At 38.7% G+C, this 12,760-nt stretch overlaps 1 protein-coding gene across 5 annotated transcripts in view; it reads right to left on the reverse strand.

The window, feature by feature from the left end:
* Positions 1-1,727: 1,727 nt before the first annotated feature.
* Positions 1,728-12,760, reverse strand: part of TAX1BP1 (Tax1 binding protein 1) — a 34,696-nt gene continuing 23,663 nt past the window's right edge. For all 5 annotated transcript variants that reach the window (XM_035128869.1, XM_035128870.2, XM_035128868.2 and 2 more), the window contains 5 exons: positions 11,970-12,041; positions 7,938-8,118; positions 7,516-7,664; positions 4,190-4,275; positions 1,728-2,813 (listed from right to left, as the gene is read on the reverse strand). In XM_035128869.1, the coding sequence (XP_034984760.1) occupies positions 2,612-2,813; positions 4,190-4,275; positions 7,516-7,664; positions 7,938-8,118; positions 11,970-12,041 (690 nt within the window). In that variant the 3' untranslated portion in view covers positions 1,728-2,611. The remainder of the gene's footprint in view (positions 2,814-4,189; positions 4,276-7,515; positions 7,665-7,937; positions 8,119-11,969; positions 12,042-12,760) is intronic.

A 12,760-nucleotide genomic window follows, 5' to 3' on the forward strand; every position in this document is an offset into this window, starting at 1 on the left:
GTTAACAGTTTAGGTAGTATGCAAAGCTACAGGTTGTATCCACTTATGCCAAACTCGGAGAAGACCCGATGACCCCAATTCACTTTAGTCATAAAACAACTTACGTACATCCCTCATTCCATTGCGTCTGCTCTGAGTATGACAGTTGGATACAACCCTACATTATTAAAACTGAGAGGTTGTCTGCCTCATGAGAAAAAGTTTAAGTTTTAAAGGTGATCCTCTTCTGTGTACTTAAGTATTTATATATGTATATTACATGGGAAATGCAAGTCTTCATTCTTTTAGAACACATAATCCCTTGCCCCTCAATCTTTAATTAAAAAAGATTTTTCAGAACTTCTGAATCTCTCATAATGAGGGTCAAAAAGAATTTCAAAGAAAGCCTCTTTAAAAACAAACCACCCTCAATCATATTCAGAAAAGTACATTCTATAGTCCAGGTAAAGCAACCTTCTGCAACCTGGTGCTCTGTAGATGTTTTGAACTGCTCCTGCCCTCAGCCTGAGACCGATGGGTGTTGTAATCAAAAACACCCAGAGAGCACCAGGTTGGGAAAGGCTGGGGTAATGGTTGACCCAGACATAAGAATCTACTGCTTGCACTCAAAGCTCTACTACACAGCATCTAATGGTTTACTTCAGTGTCATTTCGCTCTGCTCTCAGTAAATGAAGGCAGGCTAACCCTATTGAAGAGATAAGCAAAATGTTGCATGTCGTTCCCTTTCCACTATTACAATCAACTTGCTATTTACCTAGTCAGTGTGACAGTATTAAAACAAGTAAAAATGGGACTATTTTGTTATACTGTGTACAGTGAATGTATTGTACTGTGTCTGTGATAATGTGCTTTAAATTATATTTTCCTATATTTTGTTGGGGACAAAGTTCGTTAAGTTTGGAAGTCACAAGAGGTTTGTTTTAGAACTAAGCACCACAAAGTGCGTACAATTTTCTTTCCATTAAAGCTGCTTATAATGTACATTGAACCACATTTAATAAATTGCCTCCAACCCAGGAAAAAAAAATTAGATGCTGCTTCATTATCTTTCATTGCTTTGATCTGTAAAGAGCATGCTGTTCATTACCCAAATCATACAATAGATTTGCAGTTTAACAAGACTGAGCTAGTGGTAAAACAGTAACAGCATCGGATGGTACAGTTGCTGTTAAAGCTGGCGGCACTAACAGTTAGATGGGTAGGCTTGCAAAAATCTCAATCAGGCCTGGTATTTATCATAGATAAGGCTGTACGTTTGTAGATTTCCCCCTCTTCTCTTTCTAGACTTGGCCAGTGTTTTCTAACCCCAAATTCCCATCATACTAGGAAACAAATGGCAAACCATTATTATGTGTACCTTGGTGCGAAACCACATTCTTGAGCTAGGAAAGGAAGGGGTAATGGGATCGTGCTAGTCCATGGCTGCTCTTACTTAGCTACGCTTGAGACAGAATGGATCACTAACCAAGATAACTTTCTCAGAAAGTGAAATTCTAGACGAGACAAACACATCACAAAAATACTACACATTTTTCTCAGTAGCAATGAAGTCTTAAGTAAACAATGGCTTAATCCCAAGACATTTTCATTCCCACAGGGGGCACTGGCAATTTCTCCATCTGCAACCCCCTCTGCCCCTTAAAAAAAAAAGCTACAATGGAGGCCATGTCAGTCACAACTGAAGGAGCTTCAGAAACACACAAGGGTGCCAAATAAAGACTCATGATCACTATTTAGTTTTTGTCTTTAATTTGACTATTGTACAACAGATGGAAAAGTGAATTTTATCCAAAAGGATCAAATTACTTACTAAAGTTTAAGCTTCAAAAATATAGTGTTTTAAATATACACACCACAAATTTAATGGGGAAAATGTGCAAAGCAGAATGCAGAAGATTCTAGAAATCTTAGTCCCTATGAACACAACTTGCTAAAACAATCCAGGAAAAGAGAATGGGGGTGCTACATAACATGTTAAAAATCTGCTGAATACAAATGAAGCCTAATGGTAGAGATTTTTATACAATTATTTTCTAGCAGACCTGAATGCAGAACTTTTAACAGATTACTAGTGTACTTGGCATTTGCAAGAGATAATAATTATGCAAAAGTGAATGTTGCTGTAAGGGTGTTGTGCAAGCATGTCTCTCAAAGCAACTACATTTCTGACACAGATGTAAAAAACTATATTTTGTTGGATAAATTATGTTAAACTTTCAGAATCAATAATCATATGAAGGATACACACAAGATTACCGAGAAACCTCATTTTATTATCATGGAATGAGAATTTTAATATCTAATCATAAGCAAATGCAAGAGCAAAATCAAGTCATTCTGTACACTTGCCACTACTACAAACTCAACTTCGGTTTCTGAACAAGTCTGTGCATTTCCTGTGTTCTTATGCATGTTGTCAGCCAGGGAATAAATACTGATAGATATTATAACAGTTCTGGGTGTATGCTAGATCAAAGAAGGCTAGCCCAATACTTGCTAATAGGCCAAAGCACTGTACTGAAAGTAGCCTTTAAACAACAAGTTATGGCGGCTGTGTACTCTCGCTCATTCAAGTTTTGTCTAAACTAAGCTGCATTCAGATGCCTCAAACTAGTCAAAATTCAAAACATTCTGATCAAAGTGTGTTTGTACGTGTCTTTCAAAGCTCTGCTGGTCATAGTCAGGAGGGAACTGTTCGTTGCACATGGGACACATTTTCCAGTGACTCTCAACATGTTCTTCAAACTTGCTCTGATCATAGTTAGGAGGAAACATCACTTCACAAAGGGGACACTTCTTGATGTGCACAAAACTTGGGATAAAAGAGGAAAGAACAACCATTTGAGTTCTTCCATTGCCAGCATTCCCTGTGGCACCCCTAAATTGTGGAATTCTTTCCCACAGGTGTGTGAGACACCTATTATGTAGTTCAGTGTTTCCCAACCAGTGTGCCTCCAGATGTTTTGGGACTACAACTCCCATCATTCCTGACCACTGGTCTTGCTAGCTAGGGATGATGGGAGTTGTAGTCCCAAAACATCTGGAGGCACACTGGTTGAGAAACACTGATGTAGTTTACATACTGGGTTTTTAAATTGCTAACACCTGCCCTGAGATCTCATGGTAAAGGACAGGTAAGAAATCTATAATCCTAATTATCACTATTAGCATAGAAAGCCCTCTCCCCCCCCCCGCCCTAATCATGCAACTGAATTTTGATACTTGGATGGCATCCGGTTTAGTTTTCCACAGGATTAAAGCACATACCCCCAACAATATTTAGCTTTTGGGCACTAAGTCTCCTTTTAAACGCCTCCGGTATACGATATCTTTCATCTCCATAAAATGGAGGAAAGCAGGGATTGATGTGTCTTTAAAATGATTATTTAAAAAAAAAACTAAGATGTTAACATTCTTCTGTAAACAGTGCCTCCGAATCTAACTAGACAATTTAGCTTTTGTCACAAATTAAAACTGGCCCTAATAATTAGTGGGAGCGAATCATTCAAGCCTGACTCATATTTGAGAAAACAACTCCAACACACTCTTTCCCCTTTCCACTTTGTATCTACAGCTACAACAATGTTTACCAAACTGAAACTACAGTCTTTTTTTGTTTTGAAAATGTATCACAAAATAGTGATACATAAACCTTGGCTCTCCTACGGCTTAGTTGTCGAACGCCACAAACCCAGAAGTGTTCAGGTTTGCAAACGTTTTTAGGAAGCCAAACATCTGATGCGGCTTCCGATTGAGTGCAGGAAGCTCCTGCAGCCAATCAGAAGCTGCACCTTGGTTTTTGAATGTTTTTGGAAGTCCAACAGACTTCCGGAATGGATTAAGTTCGAGAACCATTTTGTAAAGGGCGAAGGAGTTGTGTAACTAATCATGTAGCAAATAGTGCTCAAAGGGATTCTTTGACACTCGTGTAACATATTCTTCTCAGCAATCACAATGCAGGATTGGGTCAATGCACACTTCACATTTTCAAGTTAAAAGGTTGTGATCCAGAGAAGTGTTTAGGCCATGGCATGAGGTTTGGCCCATCCTAATGGAATCTTTCATTTCTGTCAATGTGCCATTTCACAAAGTATGACAGTGGAATGTTGCAGGAAAGCGTAAAATTTAAATGATGGCTCCAGCTACTATATGCCTGACACCACTTTCACCTACAAGAAACGACCTTACCTGGAATCAAAACAAAAGCCAGTTCCACGTTCATGTAAGCCAAGGTTTGGTGGCTCCGGAGCAGAAGGTGCGCTTGCCTCATCATCCTGAAAGTAGAATGGTTGGCTTTTTATCATATTATGGTCAAAAGGTTTGTAACATTCACAAGTCTCTAAAGATCTAAATACCACCACCACCACCCCCACACATATATATATAGTGCCAATGTATTTCTCTCCACCAACTGACAAAAAATTCTTCATTCTTATTCTTCACCCCAATAAGAATAGCTGGAGCCTAGGTACAAAGCAAACCCTCTTTGAAATAAAGACGCAGGGAACCATATTAAGCCAAAATTTCATTTCATACAATGCTAAATTCAAATGATAAAATATTTATCTGCAAGAAATACAAGAGGTGGGAAGAAGTCATTGATTTGGTGCCACAAGATTACTTCTTCCCAATGGCTAAGTTTTTTTAGTGGGCCAGATGTGCCACTGCAGCCTAGCAAACAAGTCACATATGTCACTTTGCAGGCAGGCCCAACTACTACTGAATTATTCTATTTGGCTGGCTTCTCTCATAATCACTGTCAGTTGTGCTCTTGTTTCACGAGCACCAACAGCACATAAACAGCTGCAGTTGGCACTAGTAAGACCAAGGCATGCCCTAGAGCTTCTAGTAGAGAAAGCTTTTAAGAACTCTATAAAATGCTCAAGTAATTTCTGTGCTCAAGTAATTTCAAAATTCAGCAAATCAACATGAATATATAAGTCTCCAGCAATACCACATTTGAAAGAGGATTTGAGGCGTTTTCTTTATTTTTGCCTGTTTTGCAAAACCAACTACGTGAGTGTCTAGACATTTGGAAACATTTGTGATGTAACTAACAAGATTTTTTTTTCAGATCAACTAATAAGATATAACGGCTCATCAATATTTTTCCTGTTTGCTCCAACCTGTTACAGGTGTTTATTACCCATATAAAAATGTTTTGGCAGCAGCTAACAAATTAGCAAAGTATACTATCCCAGATATACTTTTAGAGATAGTCCACAGAATGCTATTCTAGATATACTTCTATCATTCACATAAACTCAATATTGGCAATTTGGTGCATGCACTTAAGCCACTATTCAGAAGACACTGACAGGGGGATTTGAGCATACAATCACAGGCCATACATCTGATTAACAGGTTCTTTGCACTAATAAAAAAGTGAAGTGATTGCAGGCATTTTATGTATGTGCATATCCCCAACAATGTTATGTCTTACATGTGATAGAGGATTCCGTGCATACCTGCTACCCCATTGCAGCAGATACAGTAGGACTAGGATTAACTGCCTAGGTTCAAGCACACAGCACATACATAAGCAGATTTTGATTTAGGAATAGATGTCAGCACCAGCATACAGAAGGGAATACAAAACTGCACATTCCACTGGTGCTTCCACTTAAATAAAAAGGAAGCAACCAGGCAGTTTATCTGATCTCTTGATGGCTCATTATGCTAGATGTTCTGCATCTAATAAGATAAATTTCCTGCCACAAACTGCTTAGTTTGCTTACTTCTGAAGGGGTATTTTGATATTAATCTGCTCCGTTCTATAGGTGCCTGCCAAGCATTTGTAGGTAGTTAGCAAGTGCAAGGTAGTTAGCATCCTATTTCTTCTGTTTGAACATCCTTGCCGGGAACAATTAAGTGATCTTCATTTGACAAGCAGGAAAAGTAGGGTGATAAGATGTTAAAACTTCTGTTTGATGTAAGACAAGAAAAATCTTCTGTGAACAGGCACACACTTGCCCAAAGTTGGTTCCCATTTGAGCCTATTAGGATCCTTCTACCTCATTACCAAATCTAAGCTGTGTCAGCAAATGAGCACAAGACTTTAGCTCTGTTCCTCTTGGGTTTGCGAGAGGGCAAAGCACATAGATTAGAAAGAACACTCTGCTAATTAAACTGCAGTGGATGACTAAAGAGGAGAAGGGCTTGTCATCTGTAATGTCTGTGCCAAGAACGATCATATTAAATATGCAAAATGTGAAGTAAAGGTAAGGAAGAGCACTAAGCTCACATCCAAGACCTTAAATAGGCCGCAAAAGTTCTGACAGTTTTCTTAATTATTCACAGTAATGGACTCAGGGGGCAAAAGGCAGGAGGAAGAGATACATTTTTCTCCATTATAGGTACTGAGCACCAGGGCTAAAATCATGCCTGTCTGAACACGGATCAGTTTCTGCAAAGGTTAATAGCAATTAAATGTGGCAAACTAGACTAAATGAGAAGTAGGTCGTGATACCGCTATGCTTGCAAAGAGCATAGGACTTTGTAAAGAAATGTTTCTTATTCAAGTGTTTCTTAAAGGGAGCAAAAAACTGTGCCGTGCCGTTAATAGCATTGTTTTCCATAGTTTATTGTATCTCATGTTATAATGTTTTACATTTATTACATATTACATGAGCAAGGGGCTATAACCACAGTTTGAAGCAGGAATTCCATAAAGAAAGTAACTTTTACATTATTGACGAGACTTCCAGTATTTGGAAATACCAATTGTTTTTTGTTAATGTACCAGGAAATGCAGACCAGAAAGGAAGCATTCTGCCAGATGACCTACAGCCACAGGCAGGCAATACTTCCTGCACTTTCCAGGAAGTACCCAATGGCAAGAGGGAGACCAAAGTGTCTCCATACATCAGCCAGTGAAAGTGCAGCTACTCAAATACTTGTTTGCCTCTTCCTTCCCCATTCCCTTTTCCTTTTCTACTGTGTCCATCAGCTTGTCAGTCTGCAGGTACAAAATGCTGTATTTTAATTATGTACAGCACTTAGAAAAATGTAGGTGATTTATAAGCGTGTAGTAGTCGTAATATAACATCTATTTAAATGTTTGGAAATATTAGCTTCCAAGTATTGTTGTTTCAAAAACATCCCTATTGGGATTTAACTTTACATCTACTACTTTTCTTCCCATTTTCAACCTGAATTTCCACTGAAACCCCTTCCAATGTTACAGCTACCGCTAGCTGGATAAGTAACTATGTGCCAATGTGTGTTTTGACAAGTGAGCATAGCCCATGGATAATAATTAGTAATAGCAACCGTGGTGCAGAGAGCAGCAGCCGAGGTCTATGAACAGAAGTGTATGAACAGGCAGGGGTGTGTATGCAGACATTTAGATGGATCAGTGACTAGAAGGAACTAGCTGTGACCAAAATCTGTCATTTGGTTAATCAGAAAGAAGCATCTCCTCCAGAGAAGAATTTTTCTTAGTAAGATTGTGAAGGGAAAGCTTGCACCTCCAAACTCAAGAAGGGCAAGAAGTTACTTTCTTTCTCACTTACATTACTATCCTCAGGATCTTCTAAACCATCAGGCCGGCTGAGGTTGCGGGCTGGTTGGCTGCACACTACATTGTCTTCAAGTTCCCAAGAGGGTGCTCTTACAGGTGGCCTTTGGATCTCATCAGGGTAAAATGCACCATCTGCTCCATCTGCAATCACAATCAGGCAATGAACTTCAAGTGGCATAGCAAAGAGTTCTTTAAAATACTCAAAAATAATTTCTCAAGAGTTTAATAAGTAAAACAGACAACTTGGACAGAGTGTAGGTGAATGAATTCTCTTTAAAAAACAACCTCTTCCTCGTAACACAATATATGTTGACTGTTACCTTTAAAGACTATTGGCTAAAGTTAGCTTACTGACTTCATTTCCATTTGGAATTCTCCAGTGAAAACAAAAGCCGGTGAGAATAGTTTCCAAACCTCTTGTTTCCTGAGCTGTATAAGGGTTTCCATACTGCAGTACTGGTAACCGAGTTGGCACAGCAGGAACCTGTCCATCATCCCCTGAAGTAAGAGGAGCATTGAGAAAATATACTGCATGCTGAGAAATGTGTCCTTCGGTAATTCTGTCAGTTTGATTTTCTGGTCTCCTTCCAGGGCTCTAAAGAGAAGTGGAAAAAAATTAATGTACAGGCAAAAATAACCCATTTAAAGTCTGCAATAAAAGATGGCCTAAAAACTGCCCAGTTTTTGTACAGAGGCCTTAAGAAAATCTTCAGGCTTACCTGAAGCTGCCTTTGACCACTAGGTCCAGATAGTTATCTATACTGAATGACTGTAGCTCTGCAGTTTCATACAGGTTATTTTCCCCATCCCTACCTGTAGATTGAACCAACACTGGGCTATGGCCCTTCCCGTGACCTTTTTCATATTTCTTAAATAAACTGCCATTAGTTTCATGTTATGCAGAATATGACTTTAAACAGATTTTGTAAACGTTTGCCACTTGAGTGGCAATCATTAACATGGACAAATTAATGCTCCGTTTCAATTACAAAAAAAATCTGAGCTAAATAAACACCAGTTACGATTATTCTTGGAAATCTCTTTGTGTAAAGCACATACATGGACTGCTAAGAATACCGTTGCATGAACACTCCACTGTGGTGTGCAAAACAATTGGGCTTGATACATGACCTCCCATTTACTTGAATGGCTTAGCAGCAGCTGTCACAAATGTGTACTTGAAGTGAACAAAATACACTGCAGGATTTGTGGACATTTGAGTCTAAATGCTTACTCGCGCAACTCTAGGTGATGGAACAATTTCAGGAAAAGACCATTGAAGGCAGTAGAGGACTGACATTAGTCATTAGCATGAACGTATGAGGAGGAAAATGTACCACAGTATTGACACATATATATGCCAAATAGCCCAAAAAAATACTACTTTTTAACCCAAGAAAATCTTCTCAAAAGTCGGTAACAAGGTGTGCAGCTTGAATATATATGTCCTTCATCCCTTCCATGCAACATTCCTGGGAACATCAGAAGAGAGAGGACTGTCAATGACAGACATTATGGGCTTGGTTACTGGTTCTATAGCTGTATTTATATTAGCTACTGAACTAGTCAGCTAGGGCCAGAGCTTACACTTCCTACACATATTGGCATGAAACACTGGAGCATGGAGAAGCTTTCCTGATCTTTTTTCAACCAAAGAAAAACATTCCTGTGGGTGAAAAGCAAGCTGCAACGTCTGCTTTCTTTATCAACATCTTCTCAAAAGTGAAACAGCTATTTTATGAATGGAAATGGCAAACAGGATCCTGCACAGACAAGGTTTTCTGTCCTTTTCATTTGTTTAGAAAGCCGTCCTTATCTAAAAGATTTACTGGTTCTAAGTAGGCACCAAATAATCATAAAATGAAAGACCCAATGCCACATGAATGTTTATCTCGTTTTGTGATATCCTGGTGCCTGAACATCTTCAATTCCACTACAAGGCCTGTAAGCTCAATTTGCTTTGTTTTGCTCTGGAAAGTTGCCAACACTTAAAGCATTACAGAACTCTATCTCCTTGTTATTGGTTCTAGTGACTAAAACAACTCGACCACAAATCAGATAGCTACTATTTGGGAGCCTCCCCAGAGCCAAATTATTTTGTTTTAAGTTAATACCTTGAAACCTAGCTGAATGTAACAAACAATTAAAATACATAAGAGGCATTCAGCACAGCTGCTTTATTTCCCAAGTCAAAACTTAAGAAGTTCCATATAAGATTAAAGTAACTGGAAAAGTTTAAGAAATCAAACAAGGACTGCCTGAACATTTCTTAGATCCACAGATTTTAAGCTTGATAGTTCCTAGCTGTGTGTTATTGTTTATCATAACAAAAGGGTATTTGAACATTACAAAGATATCATCTTTATAGAAGTATGCAGTACAACAATTCTTTTAAGTTTTAACAAACCTAAATAAAAATGGTGTTTTGATAAAGCTAAGCAGAAGAGAATCATTTTAAACACACAGTTCCAACAATGGTGATTGTACTTAAATGCTTTTGTTCAAATATCTATGCATTTCCAGAAAAGACTAGATTGTTAAAAGCATTCTATGGCTTCCCAATTTATATTCCATTATGCATTTGTTTACAAACTTTACCCAAGAGGAAATGCTAAACACATTTATTTCTGCTATCCTCAAACCTATAAAATTACTTAGTCCCTATTTATACATAATACTTAGCCTTTGATTTTTCTGTAATCCCTAAATCTAGTCAACATATGGGTATTATTACTCTTTAGTTCCTTTTAGAATTAATTTGAGCTACATTTTATTTTTAATCTTTATCAATGTTGAAATTAATATGGAACTGTCACCACTTGTTAAACACTAAACAGTGCATAAAGAACTGCTCAAACTTGGGCAACAGATAAATCCATCTAGGATCAGAAGAACACAATCTAAAAAACCAAAAATTTCTACCTATATATGTACTGGGGCTGTCTGGATTTTCTGCTCCGACTGCAGCTCCTCATATTAACATGGCGGCTGCTCCCAACTGTCCCATGAATGTCAGGGGCAGCCTACTAGATAGTATGAGGAGGCAGAAGTTATTAGCGGATTGTGACCAGCCTCTGAAACCCTTATAAAAATGTAGAAGATCGTTAGGCAGCACATTTGGTTTCTCACATTACAGTATAGAAAACAATCCAGAGAACTATTCTCATCTCAGCTATTTCAATGCTTTATGCATTCTTAACTTTCTTTCAGCTGTATCTGAATTCATTTCTTCCTTGTTTCACATAGTGTAGTTTGCAACCAATTACTAATTCTGACAAAATATGGCCTTTTCTAAAAATTATTGGCTGGGAAAAACCTTCACTGAAGCTACTCTCTTGATCTTACACACACACACACCAAATAAAACCTGCAATTTTCAAGGGGTACATTTGAGATGGGCAAAAGGAGCACTTAAGGGCTGGCCATGGTAATTAATGGCAAGTCTTTCCCCTCTCCCTCTTCTTTTCTTTTTTCTTTTCTTTTTTTTGTGTGTGGCAGGGCAGACCTTTTCCTTAAAGAGAAACACTTTGCAAAATGTCATGAGTGGTGGCAGCAGAACGTTATCAGCCCTCCGTGGAACGCTCCCACCCCCTGGCACACCATCATTCTGCAGAGAGCCATAGCATTCTGGGATAAGAGAGGCATTTTGTAAAATTCCTGTTTTTTTAAAAAATGGACATGGTGATGCTACAAGTAGCATTTTTACAAAGCTTTTTTAAAAGCTCCAATCATGCCACAGTAAGTTTTCTCCACCCCTGAAAATTGGTAACCTCTTCTCCCCCCACCACCACAATTTGCCATCTACGAACGGTCTGGTGAACAGGGGTGGGACATTTCAGTCCAGCCATATGCTGGCTATGGCATGTGAATTCTGCCAACGACTGCCCTGTCTTCTCACAGGTTGCCAAGCAAAGTGTCTTCAGATGGTCAACATTTAAAAGTGAAATGACCATATTTTCACATCAAATTTTTGCTTATGTACAAAGACCAGAACAACATGGGTCCTTAAGGAGTTGAGCCCTATGTTCAGGTTCGGTCACTGTGATCATCTAAAGCAGCACTGTTAATGTTACAGAGGCCCAACTGGCTTAAACCAGAAGTCAGGCATTTAGTGCTGCTGGTCTTATGCTGCGGAACACTCTTCCAGCAGAGATTCAGAAGGCATACTTGTTTTTGACCTTCAGACATCTCTTGAAAAATTCATGCAGTTGTTTTTCCTGAGTAACCAATCATTTTAATATATCTTTTTATACATTTTTTGTTTTCATGTTGCTATACCGCCCTGATATTTTGTGAAGAGTGGTATATAAACACTTTTATAAACTCCAATTCAAAATTCCCCATAGCACGTTTTTGCTAACAGTTCCTGGTGAAGCAGCTTCATTTGCACAGCAACAGCTCCAAACAATCTCCAATGGAAGCAGCTCACCAACTTATAATGAGTACCTTTTCTCTACTGAGGATTCCCAAATGGGATGTCAGCTCCTTTATCTGTCTGTCCTTTTCGGCCAGCTGCACCTATTTAATACAGAAGTTCAAACAAACCATGTTAGGCAATGCACAGCAGTTCCTCATTTATACTTACAATGAGAATTTCTTCTGATTAAAGATTGCAGTCCGATGTTCCATAACATTATTACAAATAATCATTTACATCGCTATTACAGTTGTCAAGAAAGTTTTGATCAGCAGTAATGCAGACTCAAAGTCCTTCATTTGGCCAACAGATTGTGGTATCAATTCCTCCATCTACTAAATCAGTCTGTTCAGCTGGGTTTTCATGAACTTCTCTACTTTTTTATAATTCTGCTGTCACCTATCAGTTTCTAAAATCTTGTCAGGCCCTTAAGGTGAAAAAGTAGCAACCTTTTAAGAGACTGAAGAGTGGGAAAGAGCTCTCTCTTCCAATTACTGTAAATGAGCTGGATTCTCACAATCCCTCTCCTGCTGTTTTCAACCAATCTACGTCACACACAAAATTACACAGCAGCCCTTTGGACAAGAAGCAGCTTGCAGTTCTTGCATGGGAGGCAGGACCTGACAAACCTATCTCCTCATCCATTTATTTCAGGAATGGGGGTGTACAGCAGAAGACAGGGAATAACAGTGAGTAGGAGATATTGCTGGATATTGCCATGGGAATGTGGTATGCACATCTATCATGTGTTTGTTGCAGAAAGAAATCTGTCTCTGGAGAGGAGGAATATGGGTTAAGAGAGCAGAGCAGTAATGCTGTT

The sequence above is a fragment of the Zootoca vivipara genome, chromosome 12, assembly GCF_963506605.1.
Source record: "Zootoca vivipara chromosome 12, rZooViv1.1, whole genome shotgun sequence".
Taxonomy (NCBI): domain Eukaryota; kingdom Metazoa; phylum Chordata; class Lepidosauria; order Squamata; family Lacertidae; genus Zootoca; species Zootoca vivipara.